This window comes from Salvelinus alpinus, chromosome 6 (assembly GCF_045679555.1).
Source record: "Salvelinus alpinus chromosome 6, SLU_Salpinus.1, whole genome shotgun sequence".
Taxonomy (NCBI): Eukaryota; Metazoa; Chordata; class Actinopteri; order Salmoniformes; family Salmonidae; genus Salvelinus; species Salvelinus alpinus.
The window spans coordinates 51,857,470-51,881,674 of NC_092091.1; the positions used below are offsets into that span (position 1 = coordinate 51,857,470).

Below are 24,205 nucleotides of genomic sequence, written 5' to 3' on the forward strand. Positions count from 1 at the left end.
TCATCAGTGATGTGTACGCCGAGGAACTTCAAGTTTCAAGAACTTCAAGCTACCTTCTCTACGGAGGTCTCATCAACGTGGATAGGGGCGTGCTCCCTCTGCTGTTTCCTGAGAGTCCACGATCAGCTCCTTCGTTTTGTTGACGTTGAGGGAGAGGTTATTTTCCTGGCACCGCTCCGCCATGGCACTCACCACCTCCGTGTAGGCTATCTGGTCATTGTTGGTAGTCAGGCCTACAACTGTTGTCGTTTGCAAACTTGATGAGTGAGTTGGAGACGTGCATGGCCATGCAGTCATGGGTGAACATGGAGTACAGGAGGGGGCTTAGCAGGCACCCTTGTGGGGCCCCTGTGTTGAGGATCAGCGAAGTGGAGATGATGTTTCCTACCTTCACCACCTGGGTGCGACCCCGCACAGGTCGGGGTTCAGACCCAGGGCCCCGAGTTTAATGATGAGCTTGGAGGGTACTATGGTGTTGAAGGCTGAGCTATAGTCAATGAACAGCATTCTGACGTAGGTGATTCTCTTGTCCAGTTGGGATGGGGCAGTGTGCAGTGCGATGGCAATTGCATCGTCTGTGGATCTATTTGGGTGGTAAGCAAACTGAAGTGGGTCTAGGGTGTAAGGTGGAGGTGATATGATCCTTAAATATCCTCTCAAAGAACTTCCTGGTGACAGAAGTGAGTTCTATAGGGTGATAGTCATTTAGTTTAGTTACCTTTGTTCCTGTACCAAATAAAGAAATGGTGGACATCTTGAAGCAAGTGGGGACAGAAGACTGGGATATGGAGAGATTGAATATGTCCGTAAACACTCCGGCCTGCACATGCTCTGAGGACGCGGCTAGGGATGCCGTCTGGGCTTGCAGCCTTGCTAGGGTTAAACTGCTTAAATGTCTTACATCAGCCACGGAGAACAAGAGCCCACAGTCCTTAGGAGCAGGCCGCGTCAGTGGCACTATGTTATCCTCAAAACGGTGAAGAGGGTGTTTAGCTTGTCTGGGAGCAAGACATTGTGTCTGCGACGTGGCTGGTTTTCCCTTTGTAGTCCGTGATTGTCTGTAGACCCTGCCACATACGTCTCATGTCTGAGCCGTTGAATTGCGACTCCACTTTGTCTCTGTATGGACGTTTTGCCCGTTTGATTACCTTATGGAGGGAATAACTACACTGTTTGTATTCAGCCATATTCTCAGTCACCTTGCCGTGGTTAAATGCGGTGGTTTGTGATTTCAGTTTTGCGCTACCCGTACCAGTTTCTGGTATGGGTAGGTTTTAATAAACACCGTGGGAACAACATCCCCTGTACACATCCTGATGAACTCAGTTACCTTGTCCGTGTAAACGTCAATGTTATTCTCTGAGGCTACCCGGAACATATCCCAGTCGGCGTGATCAAAACATTCTTGAAGCATGGATTCTGATTGGTCAGACCAGCGTTGAATAGACCTTAGCACGGGTACTTCCTGTTTGAGTTTCTGTCTATAGGAAGGGAGGAGCAAAATGCAGTCGTGATCAGATTTGCCGAAGGGATGGCTGGGGAGGGCTTAGCAGTGATCAGTGCAGTGATCTAATGTTTTTGCTGAGTGAGGACTACAGTCAATTTGTTGATAGATCTTCGGTAGCTTTTTCCTCAAATTTGCATTGTTAAAATCCTCAGCTACAATAAATGCGGCCTCAGGATATGTGGTTTCGTTTGCATAATGTCCAGTGTAGTTCCTTGAGGGTCGTTGTGTTATCGGCTTGAGGGGGAATATACACGGCTGTGACTATGACCGAAGATAATTCTCTTGGAAGGTAATACAGTCAGCATTTGATTTTGAGGTATTCTAGGTCGGGTAAACAAAAGGACTTGAGTTTCTGTATGTTACCACAATCACACCATGAGTAGTTAATTATGAAACATACACCCCCGCCTTTCTTCTTCCCAGTGAGTTCTTTATTCCTGTCTGCGCAATGAACTGAGAACCCAGCTGGCTGTGTGGACGAGGACAGTATATCCCGAGAGAGCCATGATTCCGTGAAACAGAGTACTTTGCGGTCCCTGATGTCTCTCTGGAAGGAGATCCTCACCCTGAGCTCGTATACTTTATTGTCCAGAGACTGAACATTAGCGAGTAATATACTCGGAAGCGGTGGAGGGTGTGCCCGCCACCTGAGTCACACTAGAAGTCCACTCCGAATTCCTCTTCTCCGCCGGCGGCGTCTTGGAGCAGCCTCTGGGATAAGTTCAATTGTCTTGGGGGTTACGAACTCAGGATCCAATTCTTCTGATGGCCTAGTCAATGGCTGACTTAGCTTTATCTCCCCAGAGAACTCCCCCACCCGGTCTTGGTCTTGACTCGGACTCGATTTGCTCCGGTATTGGTCTTGAATCCGTCTCGCTTTAGGTGGTCTCAAATACAACACTGCCTACTACCATACCCTGTTCAAAGGCACCTAAATATTTTGTTGCCTATTCACTCTCTGAATGGCACATACACACAATCCATGTCTCAATTGTCTCAAGGCTTAAACATTATTCTTTAATCTGTCTTCTCCCCTACATCTACACTGATTGTGACATCAATAAAGGATCATAGCTTTAACCTGGATTCACCTGGTCCGTCTATGTCATGAAAAGAGCATAATGTTCATAATGTTTTGTACACCCAATGTATTTGTATTTATTATGGATCCCCATTAGCTGCTGCCAAAGCAGCAGCTACTCTTCCTGGGGTCCAGCAAAATTAAGGCAGTTTATACCATTTTAAAAACATTTACAATACATTCACAGATTTCACAACACACGGTGTGCCCTCAGGCCCCTACTGCACCACTATCACATATTTATAGTACTAAATCCATGTATAGTGTGTTTGTGTATGCGTGTTTGTGCGCCAATGTTTGTGTTGCTTATTGTTGTCTTGTGTATTGAAGTAGTCAAAAGTTTAGTATTTGGTCCCATATTCCTAGCACAAATGGTCAACCACACAAAGGACATCCAGCCAACTTTACACAACTGTGATAGACATTGGAGTTAACATGGCCAGTATTTGGTCCCATATTCCTAGCACACAATGATTGCATCAAGCTTGTGACTCTACATACATGTTGGATACATTTGCTGGTTGTTTCATATTTTGTGCCCAATAGAAATGGGTAAATAATGTATTTTGTCATTTTGAAGTCACTTTTAAATAAGAATACAATATGTTTCTAAACACTTCTACGTTAATGTAGATTCTAGCGTGATTACGGATAATCTTGAATGAACCGTGAATTTATTTTATTATTTCACCTTTATTTAACCAGGTAGGCAAGTTGAGAACAAGTTCTCATTTACAATTGCGACCTGGCCAAGATAAAGCAAAGTAGTTCGACACATACAACAACACAGAGTTACACATGGAGTAAAACAAACATACAGTCAATAATACAGTAGAAAAATAAGTCTATATACAATGTGAGCAAATGAGGTGAGATAAAGGAGGTGAAGGCAAAAAAAGGCCATGGTGGCGAAGTAAATACAATATAAAACACTGGAATGGTAGATTTGCAGTGGAAGAATGTGCAAAGTAGAAATAGAAATAATGGGGTGCAAAGGAGCTAAATAAATAAATACAGTAGGGGAAGAGTTAGTTGTTTGGGCTAAATTATAGATGGGCTATGTACAGGTGCAGTAATCTGTGAGCTGCTCTGGCAGCTGGTGCTTAAAGCTAGTGAAGGAGATAAGTATTTCCAGTTTCAGAGATTTTTGTAGTTCGTTCCAGTCATTGGCAGCAGAGAAATGGAAGGAGAGGCGGCCAAAGGAGGAATTGGTTTTGGGGGTGACCAGAGAGATATACCTGCTGGAGCGCGTGCTACAGGTGGGTGCTGCTATGGTGACCAGTGAGCTGAGATAAGGTAGGACTTTACCTAGCAGGGTCATGTAGATGACCTGGAGCCAGTGGGTTTGGCGACGAGTATGAAGCGAGGGCCAGCCAACGAGAGCGTACAGGTCGCAGTGGTGGGTAGTATATGGGGCTTTGGTGACAAAACGGATGGCACTGTGATAGACTGCATCCAATTTATTGAGTAGGGTATTGGAGGCTATTTTGTAAATGACATCACTGAAGTCGAGGATCGGTAGGATGGTCAGTTTTACGAGGGTATGTTTGGCAGCATGAGTGAAGGATGCTTTGTTGCGAAATAGGAAGCCAATTCTAGATTTAACTTTGGTTTGGAGATCTTTGATGTGAGTCTGGAAGGAGAGTTTACAGTCTAACCAGACACCTAGGTATTTGTAGTTGTCCACATATTCTAAGTCAGAACCGTCCAGAGTAGTGATGCTGGACGGGCGGGCAGGTGCAGGCAGCGATCGGTTGAAGAGCATGCATTTAGTTTTACTTGTATTTAAGAGCAGTTGGAGGCCACGGAAGGAGAGTTGTATGGCATTGAAGCTCGTCTGGAGGGTTGTTAACACAGTGTCCAAAGAAGGGCCAGAAGTATACAGAATGGTGTCGTCTGCGTGGAGGTGGATCAGAGACTCACCAGCAGCAAGAGCGACATCATTGATGTATACAGAGAAGAGAGTCGGCCCAAGAATTGAACCCTGTTGCACCCCCATAGAGACTGCCAGAGGCCCAGACAACAGGCCCTCCGATTTGACACACTGAACTGTATCAGAGAAGTAGTTGGTGAACCAGGCGAGGCAATCATTTGAGAAACCAAGGCTATCGAGTCTGCCGATGAGGATGTGGTGATTGACAGAGTCGAAAGCCTTGGCCAGGTCAATGAATACGGCTGCCATCTTATCGATGGCGGTTAAGATATCGTTTAGGACCTTGAGCGTGGCTGAGGTGCACCCATGACCAGCTCTGAAACCAGATTGCATAGCGGAGAAGGTGCGGTGGGATTCGAAATGGTCGGTAATCTGTTTGTTGACTTGGCTTTCGAAGACCTTAGAAAGGCAGGGTAGGATAGATATAGGTCTGTAGCAGTTTGGGTCAAGAGTGTACCCCCCTTTAAAGAGGGGGATGACCGCAGCTGCTTTCCGATCTTTGGGAATCTCAGACGGCACGAAAGAGAGGTTGAACAGGCTAGTAATAGGGGTTGCAACAATTTCAGCAGATAATTTTAAAAAGAAAGGGTCCAGATTGTCTAGCCCGGCTGATTTGTAGGGGTCCAGATTTTGCAGCTCTTTCAGAACATCAGCTGACTGGATTTGGGAGAAGGAGAAATGGGGAAGGCTTGGGCGAGTTGCTGTGGGGGATTCAGTGCTGTTGCCAGGTGGAAAGCATGGCCAGCCGTAGAAAAATGCTTATTGAAATTCTCAATTATAGTGGATTTATCGGTGGTGACAGAGTTTCCTATCCTCAGTGCAGTGGGCAGCTGGGAGGAGGTGTTCTTATTCTCCATGGACTTTAGTGTCCCAGAACTTTTTTGAGTTTGTGTTGCAGGAAGCAAATTTCTGCTTGAAAAAGCTAGCCTTGGCTTTTCTAACTGCCTGTGTATATTGGTTTCTAACTTCCCTGAAAAGTTGCACATCATGGGGGCTGTTTGATGCTAATGCAGAACACCATAGGATGTTTTTGTGTTGGTTAAGAGCAGTCAGGTCTGGAGAGAACCAAGGGCTATATCTGTAACAGTCCTGGTTCTAAATTTCTTGAATGGGGCATGCTTATTTAAGACGGTGAGGAAGGCATTTAAAAAAAAAAATAACCAGGCATCCTCTACTGACGGGATGAGGTGTCAATATCCTTCCAGGATACCCGGGCCAGGTCGATTAGAAAGGCCTGCTTGCTGAAGTGTTTCAGGGAGCGTTTGACAGTGATGAGTGGAGGTCGTTTGACCTCTGACCCATTACGGATGCAGGCAATGAGGCAGTGATCGCTGAGATCTTGGTTGAAAACAGCAGAGGTGTATTTAGAGGGCAAGTTGTTTAGGATGATATCTATGAGGGTGCCCGTGTTTACGGCTTTGGGGTGGTACCTGGTAGGTTCATTGATAATATGTGTGAGATTGAGGGCATCAAGCTTAGATTGTAGGATGGCTGGGGTGTTAAGCATGTCCCAGTTTAGGTCACCTAGCAGCATGAGCTCTGAAGATAGATGGGGGGCAATCAGTTCACATATGGTGTCCCGAGCACAGCAGGGGGCAGAGGGTGGTCTATAGCAGGCGGCAACGGTGAGAGACTTGTTTTTAGAGAGGTGGATTTTTAAAAGTAGAAGTTCAAATTGTTTGGGTACAGACCTGGATAGTAGGACAGAACACTGCAGGCTATCTCTGCAGTAGATTGCAATACCGCCCCCTTTGGCCGTTCTATCTTGTCTGAAAATGTTGTAGTTAGGGATGGAGATTTCAGAGTTTTTGGTGGTCTTCCTAAGCCAGGATTCAGACACGGCTAGGACATCCGGGTTGGCAGAGTGTGCTAAAGCAGTGAATAAAACAAACGTAGGGAGGAGGCTTCTAATGTTAACATGCATGAAACCAAGGCTATTACGGTTACAGAAGTCATCAAAAGAGAGCGCCTGGGGAATAGGAGTGGAGCTAGGCACTGCAGGGCCTGGATTCACCTCTACATCACCAGAGGAACAGAGGAGGAGTAGGATAAGGGTATGGCTAAAAGCTATGAGAATTGGTCGTCTAGGACATCCGGAACAGAGAGTAAAAGGAGCAGGTTTCTGAGGGCAATAAAATAGCTTGAAGGTATAATGTACAGACAAAGGTATGGTAGGATGTGAATACAGTGGAGGTAAACCTAGGCATTGAGTGATGATGAGAGAGATATTGTCTCTAGAAACATAATTGAAACCAGGTGATGTCAGCGCATGTGTGGGTGGTGGAACTGAAAGGTTGGATAAGGTATAATGAGCAGGTCTAGAGGCTCTACTGTGAAATAAGCCAATAAACACTAACCAGAACAGCAATGGACAAGGCATATTGACATTAAGGAGAGACATGCTTAGCTGAGTGATCATAAGGGTCCAGTAAGTAATGAGTAATGAATAATGATGAGTGAGTTAAAGTTATGGACGCACAAATATCATACCCCGAAGACATAAGCTCTCACCATTACAATAAAAGGGGAGGTTAGCATTTTGGGGGGGTATGATATTTATGCCTCTAACTTTCTCACTCATCATTACAATTCATTCAGAATTATCCGTAATCATGCTAGCATCCACATTAATGTAGAAGTATTATATTCTTATTTACAATAAAAGTGACTCCAAAATGACACAATGCATTATTTACCATTAATTTCTATTGATCGCTACAATTTCCAGCAAAATTCTACGGCAAGCCATGAAGGACATGATCTCCCACAACTATGACCGCTTCTCCAAGGTTGGGTCATCCTCTGCTTTCTCTGGCTTCATGGCACGTAAGTGGCCCTCCCCCCACCTTTCTCCTGTTCAATATAAAGGAAAACCTACTTTCCACATTAAGGATTTTTTTTGTACATTTTAAAGAATAATCGATACAGCTATGTGATATAATCATATATGGATAAAGTTCATAGTCTTGTTGATTAGTCATTGCTGCCATGAGGCACAGTCACAGGTGCCATTTTATGTACTGTATAATTATGTTTATAACTAAATCAACTTCCTGCAGGTACCGCTGATGCCGCTACCACCTACAGTCTGGACATTCTGTACTCTGGCTCTGGGGTCCTCAGGAGGAGCAACATGAACATCTACGGAGCCAGTAATGGCGCCCTGCTACATGGCCTCCAGGTAATGAGAATGAATTTGTGAATTGATAATGAAGAAATTATTATATTTACAGTGCCTTCATAAAGTATTCCAGGGTTCGCACAAGGTGTTTGAGGTGCTTAAAGTACTTGAGTTTGGCACTCTGAAATTCAAGTACTGGAATACCTTAAATCAGACATTTTCTGTCAGCTAGGTATCTCAAGGGCTGGCTATTAGCCAGGTATCTAGCTATAACTATACTGAACAAACATATCAACTCATGATGTAACAATTTTCAACAATTTCAACAATTTTACAGTTCATATAAGGAAATCAGTCAATTGAAATACATTTGTTAGGCTCTAATCTATGGATTTCACATGACTGCGCAGGTGCCCAGCCATGGGTGGCCCTGGGAGGGCATAGGCCCACCCACTGGGGAGCCAATCAGAATACTTTTTTCCCCCACAGACAGAAATACTCCCCAGTTTCATCAGCTGTCCGGGTGGCTGGTCTTAGACATTCCCGCAGGTGAAGAAGCCGGATATGAAGATCCCTTGACTTTTTCCGCATTTTGTTGTTACAAAGTGGGATTAAAATGAATTTAATAGTCTTTTTTTAGACCCTTTTTTCTCCCCAATTGATAGTAGTTACAGTCTTGTCTCATCGCTGTAACTCCCATACGGACTCGGGAGAGGCGAAGGTCGAGAGCCATGCGTCCTCCGAAACACAACCCAACCGCACTGCTTCTTGACACAATGCCCATCCAACCTGGAAGCCAGCCGCACCAATGTGTCGGAGGAAACACCGCACACCTGGCGACCTGGTCAGCGTGCACCCCACCCGGCCTGCCACAGGAGTCGCTAGTGCACGATGAGACAAGGATATTCCTGCCGGCCAAACCCTCCCTAACCCGGACGAAGCTGGGCCAATTGTGCGCCGCCCCATGGTCCTCCCAGTCACGGCTGGTTGCGACAGAGCCTGGGCTCGAACCCAGAATCTCTGGTGGCACAGTGCCTTAGACCACTGCGCCACCCGGGAGGCCTAATTGTCATTTTTGTCAACGATCTACACAAAAGACTCTTGTCAAAGTGGGGGGGGGAAATTCTAACATTTGTAAACAAATAAATAATATGAAAAATAAAACACTAATATATCTTCATTAGATAAGTATTCAACCCCCTGAGTCAATACACATTAGAATCACCTTTGGCAGTGATTACAGCTGTGTGTCTTTCTGGGTAAGTCTCGAAGAGCTTTCCACACCTGGATTGTGCAACATTTTCCAATTTATTCTTTTCAAAATTCATGTTGGTTTTTGATCATTGCTAGACAACCATTTTCAGCTCTTGCCATTAGATTTTGAAGCAGATTTAAGTCAAAACATAACTTAGCCACTCAGGAACATTCACTATCTTTTTGGTAAGCAACTCCATTGGAGATTTGGCCTTTTTAGGTGTTTTAGGTTATTGTCCTGCTGAAAGGTGAATTCCATCTTCCAGTGTCTGGTGGAAAGGTTTCCCCCTCAAACCAGGTTTTCCTCTAGGAAAATGCAGTGTCTGCCGTTTTTTATTCTTTTTGGAATGGAAATATTCCAAAACATGCATCCTGTATGCAACAAGGCAATAAAGTAATACCGCAAAAAAACTGCAAAGGAATACACTTTTTTGGCCTAACTGCAAAGCCTTAATGTATGGGGAAAACAAAACACATCACTGAGTAACTGCCTCATTTTCAAGCATGGTGGTGGCTGCATCATGGTATTGGTATGCTTGACATCGGCAAATACTGTGAAGGTTTTTAGGATAAAAATAAACGCGATGGCGCTAAGGACAGGCAATATCCTAGAGGAAAATCTGCTTCAGTCTGCTTTACACCAGACACTGCAAGAGGAATTTACCTTTCAATGGGACAATAACCTACAACACAAGGCCAAATCTACATTGGAGTTGCTTACCAAGAAGACAGTGAATGTTCCTAAGTGGCCAAGATACAGTTTTGACTTGAATCTCCTTAAGAATCTATGGCAAGACTTGAACATTGCTGTCAAGCCATGATCCCCAACATCTTGACAGAGTTTGAATAATTTTTTAAAGAATAATGGGCAAATATTGGTGTGCAATGCTCTTAGAGACTCACAGCTGTCATCGCTGCCAAAGGAGTGATTCTAACATGTATTGACTTAGAGGTGAATTCTTATCTAAGGAACATAAGTGTTTTATTTTCAAATAATCTGTAAAAAAAAAAAAAAAAATCTTTCTTCCACTTTGACATTAGAGTATTTTCTGTAGATTGTTGGCAAAAAAAATGTTTTTATCCTTTGTAACACAATAAAATGTGAAGAAATCCAAAGGGGATGAATACTTATGATACCCACTGTATATGTAGTGATGTAGAAGAGCAGAAGCTAAGATTTTGCACGCTCTTAGGTTAAGTTTGCCGTAGGTACAGCTTATTTTATTGGAGAAAATGCTAAACTGAACCAAGATCAGTATTTAGGGGCAACTTCACCTTACACTGACTTGCTTTACTCAACTAAGGAAGGTGGACCAACCAACAGTGCCGACTTGTTGACAGTTAGGATCTGACTGCCATATTTGATCTCTCGCTGTCCAGGTGGCAATTGAAGCCCAAGGCATGGAGTCCCTGATCGCGGCCAAGCCGGACGAAGGCGAGGAGGACCTGGAGTCCTTCGCTGGGATGTCGGCTCTGCTCTTCGACGTCCAGCTGCGGCCTGTGACCTTCTTCAAGGGCTACAGTGACCTCATGTCCAAGATGTTCTCCATGTCCGGCGAGCCCATGAACGTGGTGAAGGGCCTGATCCTGCTCACTGACCACTCTCAGGTTGGCACCATTAAATCAATTAATCAAACAATCAGTCAATCCATCAAACAATCAGTCAATCCATCAATCAAACTTTATTTAAAGTATATTTTTTTAATGACAACACACAAATGAACTTGTTCTTCTGTATCATCTGAAGTCGCTGATACCTCAGACATTTTTAACAAATTTCTTCATATAGACTCATAAACTATTATAGGTGATGGTATCCGCCTAGGCCACATTTTAGTTGTCAGTGCCTTCTTCAGCCACTTGGTTTAAAACCATTCTGACACTAGCACTCACTGGCCCGGACGGGCAAGCAGCTATTGTGTTTTCACTCCTGTTTTCTCATTCTCTCTTCTCCTACATCATTTCAGGTCATCCAGCTTCAGTCTGGGCTGAAGGCCAATGCCGAGTTCCAGGGTGGCTTGGCCATCGACATCTCAGGAGGCATGGAGGTCAGCCTGTGGTACAGGGAGTCAAAGACCAGCGTCAACAACAAGTAGGGAACCTGGGTTCAATAGTGATGGGCAGGATGATAACAAAAACACTTTTTCAATTTGATCATTCTTCTCATATGTTGCCTGATTGTACTCAGTCATACTTATCGTTGGATAGTTTTGAATAATCATCGCACGATAATGACAAAAGGTAGACATCTATTTGGTGGGCTCAGATTAGAGAAAAAGGCCAAGATTCAATCCAATGCGTGTTATAGAACAACTGAATTTTAAAGCTAAGTTATGCTGAAGCCGACATGCGCAACATTTACAAACTCAATTGGTAATACATGATTGACAATGGTGAGGATTGACGTTAACTACATAATCTAAAAATGACGACTGATTCATTTCATACACTGATTCATAGAGCATGCTTGCGAATGGTGACGTGACTATTCTTGTCTCATCAGATATATGTGAAGGTGACATTTCATTCAGCTCTAGATTAGAGTAGTTGACTGATTGATGCTTGCTGTCAATGCAAACACAATAGCCAGTTCAACCAGAGAACATCAATCAATCAAATGTATTTATGAAGCCCTTTTTACATCAGCCAATGTCACAAAGTGCTGTACAGAAACCCAGCCTAAAACCCAAACAGCAGGCAATGTAGATTAAGAATAACGGTGGCTAGGAAAAACTCCCTAGAAAGGCCAGAACCTAGGAAGAAACCTAGAGAGGAACCAGGCTCTGGGGGGTGGCCAGTCCTCTTCTGGCTGTGCCGGGTGGAGATTATAACAGTACATGGCCAAGATGTTCAAACGTTCATAGATGACCAGAAGGGTCAGAATAATAATCACAGTGGTTGTAGAGGGTGCAACAGGACAGCACCTCAGGAGTAAATGTCAGTTGGCTTTTCATAGCCGATCATTCAGCGTTAGAGACGGCAGGTGCGGTAGAGAGAGAGTCCAAAACAGCAGGTCCGGGACAAGGTAGCACGTCCAGTGAACAGGTCAGGGTTCCATAGCCGCAGGCAGAACCGCTGAAACTAGCCAGGCGGAGAGGAGAGAGGGAATACTTAAATTCACACAGGACACCGGATGAGACAGGAGAAATACTCCAGATATAAGACTGATCCTAGCCTCCCGTCACATAAACTATTGCAGCATAAATACTGGAGGCTGAGGCAGGAGCGGTCGGGAGACACTGTGGCCCTGTCCGATGATACCCCCAGGCAGGATATAACCCCACCCACTTTGCCAAACCACAGCCCCCACACCACTAGAGGGATATCTTCAACCACCAACCTACTACCCTGAGACAAGGCCGAGTATAGCCCACGAAGATCTCCCCCATGGCACAAACCCGAGGGGGGGCGCCAACCCGGACAGGAAGATCACATCAGTGACTCAACACACTCAAGTGACGCATGAAAGAGCACCAGTAAGCCAGTGACTCAGCACCCGTAATAGGGTTTGAGGCAGAGAATCCCAGTGGAGAGAGGGGAACTGGCCAGGCAGAGACCACAAGGGCGGTTCGTCGCTCCAGTGCTTTTCTGTTCACCTTCACACCCCTGGGCCAGACTACACTCAATCATAGTACCTACTGAAGAGATGAGTCTTTAATAAAGACTTAAAGGTCGAGACCGAGTCTGCGTCTCTCACATGGATAGGCAGACCATTCCATAAAAATGGAGCTCTATATGAGAAAGCCCTGCCTCCAGCTGTTTGCTTAGAAATTCTAGGACAATAAGGAGGCCTGCGTCTTGTGACCGTAGCGTACGTGTAGGTATGTACGGCAGGACCAAATCGTAAAGATAGGTAGGAGTAAGCCCATGTAATACTTTGTAGGTTAGCAGTAAAACCTTGAAATCAGCCCTAGCTTTAACAGGAAGCCAGTATAGAGAGGCTAGCACTGGAGTAATTTGATCAAATTTTGGGGTTCTAGTCAAGATTCTAGCAGCCGTGTTTAGCACTAACTGAAGTTTATTTAGTGCTTTATCCGGGTAGCCGGAAAGTAGAGCATTGCAGTCGTCAAATCTAGAAGTGACAAAAGCATGGATACATTTTTCTGCATAATTTTTTGACATCAAGTTTTTGATTTTTGCAATGTTACGAAGATGGAAAAAAGCTGTCCTTGAAATATTCTTTGTTATTCAAAAGAGAGATCAGTCCAGAGTAACGCCGAGGTCCTTCAGTTTTATTTGAGACGCCTGTACAACCATCAAGATTAATTGTCAGATTCAACAGAAGATCTCTTTGTTTCTTGGGACGTAGAACAAGCATCTCTGTTTTGTCAGAGTTTTTAAAAGTTAAACATTTTCTGCCATCCACTTCCTTATGTCTGAAACATAGGCTTCCAGGGAGGAGAATTTTGGGGCTTCACCATGTTTCATCGAAATGTACAGCTGTGTATCGTCCGCATAGCAGTGAAAGTTAACATTAAGGGTCCGAATAACATCACCAAGAGGTAAAATATATAGTGAAAACAATAGTGGACATGAAACGGAACCTTGAGGAACACCGAAATTTACAGTTGATTTGTCAGAAGACAAACCATCCACAGAGACAAACTGATATCTTTCGACAGATAAGATCTAAACCAGGTCAGAACTTGTCCGTGTAGACATATTTGCGTTTAGAATCCCTCCAAAAGAATGTGGTGATCGATGGTATCAAAAGCAGCGCTAAGGTCTAGGAGCATGAGGACAGATGCAGAGCCTTGGTCTGACGCCATTAAAAGGTAATTTACCACCTTCATGAGTGCAATCTCAGTGCTATAATGGGGTCTAAAACCAGACTAAAGCGTTTCGTATACATTGATTGTCTTCGGGAAAGCAGTGAGTTGCTGCGCAACAGCTTTTTTTTTTTTAATTGAGAGGATTGTGATGTTCGATTATAGGCCGATAGTTTTTTATATTTTCTGGGTCAAGGTTTGGATTTTTCAAGAGAGGCTTTATTACTGCCACTTTTAGTGAGTCTGGTACACATCCGGTGGATAGGGAAGCGTTTATTATGTTCAACATAGGAGAAGGCCAAGCACAGGAAGCAGCTCTTTCAGTAGTTTAGTTGGAATAGGGTCCAGTATGCAGCTTGAAGGTTTAGAGGCCAAGACTATTTTCATCAATGTGTCAAGAGATATAGGATTAAAAAACTTGAGTGTCTCCCTTGATCTTAGGTCCTGGCATTGTTTTGCAGACTCAGGACAACTAAGCTTTGGAGAAATACGCAGATTTAAAGAGGAGTCTGTAATTTGCTTTCTAATGATCAGGATCTGTGGCAGTGAGTAGGTCCGGAGACATGTTGGACAAAACCCACTGAGTCGATGATGGCTCCGAAAGCCTTTTGGAGTGGGTCTGTGGACTTTCCCATGAAATTTGCTATCGTAAATGTTAGCAACACCTCTGCCTTTTCGGCATGCGCGGGGGATATGGTCACTAGTGTAACCAGGAGGTGAGGCCTCATTTAACACAGTAAATTCATCATGCTTAAGCCATGTTTCAGTCAGGGCAATCACATCAAGATTATGATCAGTGATTAGGTCATTGACTATAAATGCCTTGGAAATGAGGGATCTAACATTAAGTAGCCCTATTTTGAGATGTGAGATATCACAATCTCTTTCAATAATGACAGGAATGGAGGTCTTTATTTCAGTGAGATTGCTGAGGCGAACACCTCCATGTTTAGTTTTGCCCAACCTAGATCGAGGCACAGACACGGTCTCAATGGGGACAGCTGAGTTGACTACACTGACTGTGCTTATGGCAGACTCCGCTAAGCTGGCAGGGTGGCTAACAGCCTGCTGCCTGGCCTGCACCCTATCTCATTGTGGAGCTAGAGGAGTTAGAGCCCTGTCTATGTTCATAGATAAGATGAGAGCACCCCTCCAGCTAGGATGGAGTTTGTCACTCCTCGGCAGGCCAGGCTTGGTCCTGTTTGTGGGTGAGACCCAGAAAGAGAGCCAATTATCTACAAATTCTATCTTTTGGGAGGGGCAAAAAACAGTTTTCAACCAGCGATTGAGTGTTGAGACTCTGCTGTAGAGCTCATCACTTACCCTAACTCATCAAGTAGATAAATATGTGACATCATCCAGTGATAAAATGGAGATGGAATTGTTAGAATCTAGATGGGTGCTTTACAGTTCCAAGGCTTTACAGGAATCAGGGACCATATTCATAAAGGGCCTGATTTTAGTAAATGTACACCTTTTCCTTCGCACTTCTCAGAAGTTGGTATTCAGACTTACCTGGTGTGTAACAGGCTTTGTAGGCTTGGTTCCCTTTTGTGTGCTGAATCAATTTGAATTCAACCGCTAAAAACACTCCCGCTGGCCAACAGATTTTCTCTTGGAGTTTTCATTCAATAGGGTTTTCAGTACATTTATCTAAAGCCATCCCTTTAAATTTGGTGTACCTTTTTAATTAGAATTTTCTCGAGAGACTCAGTAGAATGTATGGCGAGATCGGTTCAGAGTATTAGGGATCAATGAAAGAAAACCATGTAAATACATGCATATTCGTCTCCTTTTCAGCACCAATTGTTAGATGAAAGAAATACTCTGATCTTGTATATCACTTAGGGTTAGGAAAGTATTTATGAATAATACAAAAAAAATGTTTTGGAGAGTCTTTTACGCACAAAATATATTGGTGAATCAAAAACAGTGGTTTGATTCATCCTGAAAGTTGGCATATTCAATTGTTAAATCCCAGAAATTTTGGAAGGTTAGAAAAGTGTACAATTGGGGTTGAACAGTAGTCGTAAAAATCGACCCTAATAATCCTCACTAATCATGGAACTGTGATGAAGACGGTCCAGTCATCGTGAGCCAGGCTACAGGTTTTAACTGCTGGTCTGCGTTCCAGAATGATTCAAATAGGCTTCAGTTCCCAAATTATTGCCCAACTTGTAATATGTTAGCTTAATATGATCCACTATTGCTAGCGATCCTCAGGAACAGCCACGCTAATGAGACACAGGAAAGATGGGTAAACTAATGATGTAATGGAATGATACAAAATGTAAGAAAACTAACACTAAAGTCAGTGGCCGTTATAAATGTATGTAGGTATAACTGATGGTGGCTACCGAAAGTGGCTAATATTTTACACAATACAAATTGTAAAAAATACAGTGAAAGGTATATTATAATTTAAACATTCTTGAAATCATAAATCAACTCAGTAGGTTTGGCACTATACTGTCATTTGCGCATGGCTACAGAAGCCTATAGCTGGGTCTCCAAATTTCATCCTAAGTTTAAGGCCAGCATTTCATCAACTTCACTGTGGAAAAGGTGATATGTTGATATGCTTCAGTTTGCTGCCATATGACTGGTTTTGCATTTGTTTCCAGCGTTCATAAGGTAAAATATATCTAAAACAATTGTCATTTATGTTTACAATCCACTTATCCAAATGGTTTACTCATTTACCTAGCTCTTATCAATAGCTCTTAACAATTTTTGAAAATTACAGTGCATGGACAATGGTGTTAATTCTTTCTGGAAAAATAAAGTACATGTTCCACATGGAACTGACAGATTCCTCAACCTCATTCATCATTTCATCGCGCATAAAGGTGGTGGAATTATGAGGGAGTAAATGTCAGAATACAGTGTAGACACACCTCCGCCACACCATTTCTTTGATCTAAACCCCAAACGAATAACGGGTGAATAGCATGCTATTCTAATGCTAATCCTCATTTAAAGGTTGGAACACGCATAGAGAGGAATTACGTTCCATTTACACACGCTTAACTCTGGTCGGAATTCCCCCCAAAGCGTCTCAGACTAGGATCAGGTCTCCCCTGTCCATGTTGTAATCTTATTCAAAAAGGCAAAACTGATCCTAGATCAGCAATCCTACCATGAGGCATTTCATTCCAGTGCTTGAATCACCTATTTGAGCCTAATGGTCTTGTCTCAACAATGTCAAGTTGTTTTGTCTAGTCAAAATTATGTTACCCAAGATCTGATTTGGTTGGTCTGATCTTAGTGCCATTGGGATTGTTCCTTCAAATATACTAGTTGAAGAAATGAAATTTGCTCGATTCATGACTTCCTGTACTTGGAACACTGTTCCAGATACTGTAGATAGACTTCTGCTGCTTTCTTGGTCTTTGTTTTGCAATGGCATTTTTGGTGGCATTCTGTGTTGGCTCAAAGTCAACGAGGGGAATGGCAGAGGCAGGTGTATGGATCAGGGGCAGTCGTAATGTACCTCCTCTCCTCTGATAATAGACCAGCAGGCTATCTATAGGAGCATCTTTGCCAAGGCAAACAAACATCTTTGCCAAGGCATGCTTCCACAGACAGACAGACAGACAGACATACAGGTTCTTCGGATGGCTTGGCAGTGGCCATTTTGATTAGAAATTTTAAGCAGACTAATATGACAATAGCGGTTTCATATTCAGACATTCTCAAATTTGTAAGAGATTTTGTCACACCTCTGTCCACCATCAGTCACCACCTGTTCATTTTATGTTGAGTTGAAAGGCATTTTACTGGTCAAAGACTTGCAAAATGCAATTGAATCTTAATTTGAGAAAATGAACAATTTATTCTCATCCACCCATGAGTTTTTGTAATTGTGTCTATTTTTAGGGGAGCCATGGTGGTGACTGGGAATGTGACCGTGGACATGGACTTTGTGCGCACTGGGATGGAGGTGAGCTTTGAGACAGAGGCGTCTCTAGACTTCATCACCACAGTCCAGTTCTCGGAGTACCCTTTCCTGGTGTGCATGCAGATGGACAAGACCACCTTCCCCTTCAGGTAGGCAAGGCCTAAGACCAATTGCAGCCTAGTGAATTCTATATTGTATTTTCAGTGAATTATGAACGAGTTAATGGCTCATTATAATTATAATTCCGCTCAATTGACATTGTCCCTTATTGCAGTGAGTTCCTAACAAAATACGAGAGCCTGCCATCGGGGAAGAGCTACGTGTCGCGCAGGGGCCACAAGCAGCTGTTGCCTGGCTCAGAGTTCCCTCTCCACCAGGAGAACTCCAACATGTGCAAGAGGGTGTTTGACTCAGACTGGTAGTCTTCTCCGGGCCAATCCATCGGTAAGGAGATGGATGATCTTTCGCAGAGTGTAGAGAGTTATGGGCAACAACCCTATTTTTGTTATTACGTCACAGTGTAAACAGCGTGTTGTATGAGGCGGATAAATGGATGCTAGCTAGCTAAGATATGACCATTGTAAAATGTGTGCCTTTTTTGTTGATCTGATTGGAAAATGGGCACATTTTTTCATCGCCTACGTCAGAGTTCAGTTTACTGAAAAATTGCTAACTAGAGGCTAACTTGCTAGCTGTTTACTACTATTTATCTCCCTTTCGATCCCACAACACAATGCGTTATTTACAGTGTGACAATAGTGGAATAAGGTTATTCTTTTAATGAGTCCTACTTGAAATTCTGTCTGGAGAGTTATTTATTATAATTTTTTTAAAGCTTTTTTAAAGATATCCAGGAACACCTACTCTATCACACCACAGGCAAAAAACATGACATTGAGTTTTTTATTATTATTTTTTACAACATACATATGTTTACATTCTTAATTCAATGTTTTTATTTCAAATCAGGAATTTCTCTGGTGACTATGAATTTGTTTGCATATCTATTTATATGGGTAGATGAATATCATATACATTATGTGGTATATACCCAATATAGCTAAGTGATACACCATATTCACCTATGTAAATATGGTACATAGCTTTGGGTGAGTTGATGCTATAGTTGAATTTACTGTAATTTACATAAATGCTCACAGTACCCAGTTTCTAGTTTGTTTGTTTAATTGAATACATGGATGTGGTTTCCAAGGCTACAAAGATTGAATTACACTAAAGTCATTGCGTAACAATGTAAAATAATGTATACATTACTTGATTCACTCTGTAACAAGCTTGAAGGAGCTGTTACATGAGACCAGATAATGCAGGGTTAATTTATTGAATTCATTTCTATGATTTTAACTTCTGGATGTTAAACATGTATATCAATAGGAAAATGTATGATGCATTTATTTACATTTGTTATTGGGCCAATTTACATAATTTGGTCCTGTATTCCTAAGAAATGTGACTTAATATTATAATTATTACATTAAACCTTTGATATTTTTTTGTACCATAGTTTGAGATCAGTTTGTTAGGTTTGTACTTGACCAACAACAAAGAGTGCACTGGAACCCCTATGCCCCATTGGCTTATAAGTGTATAAGAAATTGTACATACAGTATGCAGTGCTTTTCTGGCATTACACTATCATGTATGTGTACGATTATTTTCAATAAAGATTTGAAAAACTATTTCCATTCTGGTTGTCTTTTGACCTTTCCCACTAACATTACTGACCTGCACATGGCCATTGTGCCTACTTGGTTAAGCTATCAGAACACTGGCTTACCTGACATGTCTTTTAGATAATAGATTTTCTGTGTGGCTTGTTCAGGTTGACAATTTTAACGCATATCAATCATAGTAGAAAGTTATGGGAAGAAGTACAGTACATAAGGGATATTTTGTCATGATCGTTTGCAGACATGGACCAAGGCGCAGCGTACTTTGAGTTCCACATAATTTATTGAAGAAGTGAAACTTTAGAAAAGACAAAACAATAAAGAATAAACGAACTGTGACGACAATGCAGTGCTAACAGGCAACTACACAGAAACAATATCCCATAACCCGCAGGTGAAAAAAATTATACTTAAGTATGATCCCCAATTAGAGACAACGAAAACCAGCTGCCTCTAATTGGGAATCATACAAATCACCAACATAGAAAAATAAACGTAGAACCCCATATAGAAAGAAGAAAGAAAGAAGACTCTGGCCTTGGAGCTGGACTGGACGCCGTGCTTAGACTGGGCATCGGCGCAGGGGAAGGCTCCAGCCATGGAGCTTGAGGTTCCGGACCGTTGACCGTCGCAGGAGGTTCCGGACCGTTGACCGTCGCAGGAGGTTCCGGACCGTTGACCGTCGCAGGAGGTTCCGGACCGTTGACCGTCGCAGGAGGTTCCGGACCGTTGACCGTCGCAGGAGGTTCCGGACCGTTGACCGTCGCAGGAGGTTCCGGACCGTTGACCGTCGCAGGAGGTTCCGGACCGTTGACCGTCGCAGGAGGTTCCGGACCGTTGACCGTCGCAGGAGGTTCCGGACCGTTGACCGTCGCAGGAGGTTCCGGACCGTTGACCGCCGCAGGAGGTTCCGGACCGTTGACCGCCGCAGGAGGTTCCGGACCGGGAACTGTAGCCGGAAGCTGCGGACCGGGAACTGTCGCCGGAAGCTCCGGACCGGGAACTGTAGCCGGAAGCTCCGGACCGGGAACTGTCGCCGGAAGCTCCGGACCGGGAACTGTCGCCGGAAGCTCCGGACCGGGAACTGTCGCCGGAAGCTCCGGACCGGGAACTGTCGCCGGAAGCTCTGGACTGGGGATCATCGCAGGAAGCCCTGTGCGTGGGTCCGGCACTGGTGGTACCGGGCTGGTGACACGCACCTCAGAGCGAGCGCGAGGAGCAGGCACAGGACGTACTGGACTTTGGAGGCGCACTGGAGGCCTGATGCGTGGGGCCGGTACAGGTGGCACCGGACTAGTGACACGCACTTCAGGGTGAGTGCAGGGAGGAGGCACAGGACGTACTGGACTGGGCACACGCACTTCAGGGAAAGTGCGAGGAGCAGGAACAGGACGCACCTGACTGGGAAAGCGCACTTGAGGGAGAGTGCGAGGAGCAGGCACAGGACGTACCGGACTGGGGACACGCACTTGAGGGAGAGTGCGAGGAGCAGGCACAGGACGTACCGGGCTGTGGAGACGTACTGGAGACCTGGTGCGTATAGCCGGCATCAAAGGTACCGGAACTTTAACACACGTCGCACGGCAAGTGCGAGGAGCTGGCACAGGACGTACTGGGTTGTGAAGGTGCACTGGAGACCTGGTGCGTATAGCCGGCATCAATTGTTCCGGAACTTTAACACACTTCTCAGGACGAGTACGGGGAGCTGACTCAGGTGGCACCAAACTGACAACACGTTCCTTAGGGCAAAATCCGTGCATCCTCCACCAACTCAACAACTCTCCCATTTCTCTCTCCTCCAAATTCTCCCTCTTCTCCCAGACTGGCTCTGGTTCACTCCTTAGCTCCGCCAACTGCTCCATGTGCCCCCCCCCAAAAAAAATATTGGGGTTTCTGTGCCCTTCCTCCCCGACTTTGTCGCTATCCCTCCTTCGCTGCTTCCGCCTGCTTCCATGGCAGGCTGTTGTCTCCTGACATTATTTCGTCCCAAGTCCAGGATGCTCTCTCCCTGATCTCCTCCAAAGACCAAGATGCCATCTCCTTCCGGGCACGCTGCTTGGTCCTTTGTTGATTGAATATTCTGTCACGATCGTTATAAGGAGTGGACCAAGGCGCAGCGTACTTTGAGTTCCATATAATTTATTAAAGAAGTGAAACTTTAGAAAAGACAAAAGAATAAACGAACCGTGGCGGCAATGCAGTGCTAACAGGCAACTACACAGAAACAATATCCCATAACCCACAGGTGGAAAAAATGATACTTAAGTATGATCCCCAATTAGAGACAACGATAACCAGCTGCCTCTAATTGGGAATCATACAAATCACCAACATAGAAAAGTAAACCTAGACCCCCACATAGAAAATATAAACTAGAACAACCCCTAGTCATGCCTTGACCTACTCTACCATAGAAAATAAATGCTCTCTATGGTCAGGACGTGACATATTTACAGATAGTGCCTTCAGAAAGTATTCATAACCCTTGATTTATTCCACATTTTGTTGTGTTACAGACAGAATTAAGAATGGATTAAATATTTTTTCTCTCACCCATCTACACACAATACCCCATAATGACAAAGTGAAAACCTGTTTTAAAACATTTTTGCAAATGTATTGAAAATTAAATATAAATTATCAAATTTACATAAGTATTTATGCCCCTTTGCTATGACACTTCAAATTGAGCTCCAATTTCCTTTGATCATCCTTGAGATGTCACTACAACTTGATTGGAGCCCACCAGAAACTATACCATGAACTCCAGGGAACTGTCTGTAGATCTACAAGATGATAGAATTGTGATGAGGCATATATCTGGGGTATAAAACCATGTATAGAGTTTCCAAAAGCACAGTGGTCTCCATCATTGGGAAATTGAAAAAATATGGAACTACCCAGACTTTGCCTAGAGCTGGCCGTCCGACCAAACTGAGCAACCGGACAAGAAGGACCTTGGTCAGGGAGGTGACCAAGAACCCAATGACAACTCTGACAGAACTAGAGAGTGCTTTGGCAGAGAAGGGAGAACCTGCCAGAAAAACAACAGTCTCTGCAGCACTTCACCAATCTGGACTTTATGGGGGAGTGGCCAGACGGAAGCCACTCCTGTGAAAAAGGCACATGACAACAGTTTGCAAAAAGGCATATGAAAGACTCCGAGCATAAGGCAAAAGATTCTGTAGTCTGATGAGACAAATACTACGCTGTGGCCTGAATGCAAAGCGCTATGTCATTCCAACGGGACAATGACCTCAAGTATACAGCCAAAGCAATGCTGGAATGGCTTCAGAACAAGAATGTGAAAGTCCTTGAGTGGCCCAGCCAAAGGCCAGACCTGATTCCTTGAGAAAATCTGCAAGGAAGAATGGAAGAAATTCAGGCTTTAACACAGAAAAATGTGGAATAAGTCAATAGGTAGGAATACTTTCTGAAGGCAATGTATGTTTACAGGATATGGTTAAAAATTATTTCACAAGCCTATTAACGTTGCACTTTAGTAATGATTTATAGTATTAAAAAAAACATCAAAAGTGGGAAACCAAGTCCTGTTATGTTTTTGACACTTTGTGTTGATGGCATGTAGCATAAGCAAAGTATGTCAACCAGGGGAGAGCATTGATTCTGAATCCCAAATTGACCCCTAACTCCAACAGCAGGCGGTCTTGTCAATCTGAGATATACAGTAAGCATCATGGAAATCGCTTCATCTTGTCTTATGATTGGCTGGGTGGAAATGTCGCCATATCACCTCCACCTATCCAATCCTGTCAGATCTACGGAGTGGCTAGAGATTAAGGGCCAGGGGTTGATTTGGAATTCAGCATGACATGTGAGTGAGTGTGTGAAGGAGCACTGAATGAGTAGTGCACCCGTTTGCTGACCCGGGTGAGGCAATAAATCGTGTCTGGCCTTGTGTCGCAGTTGTGACATCAGAGCCCCCGGTTGGATTCCAAGCACAACAACAGGGCCTTATAGGAGATTCTTTAGGAAGTACAGAGAGCAGGTGGGAGCAAGGGGTTGTCTGCCAGTCTCACTGCCTCCATGGCAACGATGTAAACACACCAGCAAACTGTCAGGTTGAACTTAAGCCCGGGCCGGGTGAGGTTTCAGGGCCATCAGAAAGTTAACCTTGCACCCTTCGGCAGACGCCAACACTTTTATGTGTCTCTCCAAGTAAATCAATTTGCTCCTCTTGTTTTTCTCGGGATACCTTATTTCAGGAGCAGATTCAGTAGAGCAGTAAGTTGCTGGAAAGGGTTGGGGGGACATCATATTACCAGCAACAGAAATTATACAAATTGACCAGAAAAACACTGGTTGGGACACCACTTAGTGTGTTTAAAGATAGCTGTGATTCCCAACGATTTGATCACTGTCAATATGTTATGGAAGTACCTTAGCAAAGAAAATGGACACAAGCAAGACAACCATGATGAGCAACATACGCAACAGACAATGTTAATTAGCTTGCAATTTGATTTATTCCAAACACTTATAGGCTTTTGGGCCTACAGTGTGTTCTTTTCACCTCAGTCTACTTGTCATATTTCATCACCGTCACCTTGCAAGTGCAAACATGGCACTGCTTCATCTAACAAACAAACTCTGCATTGACCTCCCGGTCTCGTGCTCCTTCTTAGGCCGCCATCTTAAGTACGTAAAGCATAATACTTTCACAACACATACATAATGTCCCTTTTGTATGACTGTCTTGCAGACACCAAGGCTAATGTAGCCACTCAATCATAATAGCGCCATTCTTTCTCATGCATTCGTTCACGTACATTTCTCCCATCTCAACATTACTTCCCCATCAATCTTTCATTCTTTTCAACATCTTTCAAAAAGCAAGCATTTACACAGAATATTTCTTTCATTGGGCATCAGGGAACATGAAAGCTAGTAGATTTATGGGCTTTGGGAGGGATGTTGTGCTTAGGTG

At 43.8% G+C, this 24,205-nt stretch overlaps 1 protein-coding gene and 1 pseudogene across 1 annotated transcript in view; one reads left to right on the plus strand and one right to left on the minus strand.

Moving 5' to 3' along the window:
• The window catches only part of LOC139578838 (microsomal triglyceride transfer protein-like), a 44,303-nt gene extending 25,037 nt beyond the window's left edge, over positions 1-19,266 (plus strand). The window contains exons 12-17 of the mRNA XM_071406918.1: positions 7,250-7,347; positions 7,581-7,702; positions 10,277-10,504; positions 10,864-10,988; positions 17,545-17,715; positions 17,841-19,266. Coding sequence (XP_071263019.1) covers positions 7,250-7,347; positions 7,581-7,702; positions 10,277-10,504; positions 10,864-10,988; positions 17,545-17,715; positions 17,841-17,988 — 892 coding nt within the window. The 3' untranslated portion in view covers positions 17,989-19,266. The remainder of the gene's footprint in view (positions 1-7,249; positions 7,348-7,580; positions 7,703-10,276; positions 10,505-10,863; positions 10,989-17,544; positions 17,716-17,840) is intronic.
• The window catches only part of LOC139578837 (uncharacterized protein C4orf54-like), a 35,834-nt pseudogene continuing 22,473 nt past the window's right edge, over positions 10,845-24,205 (minus strand).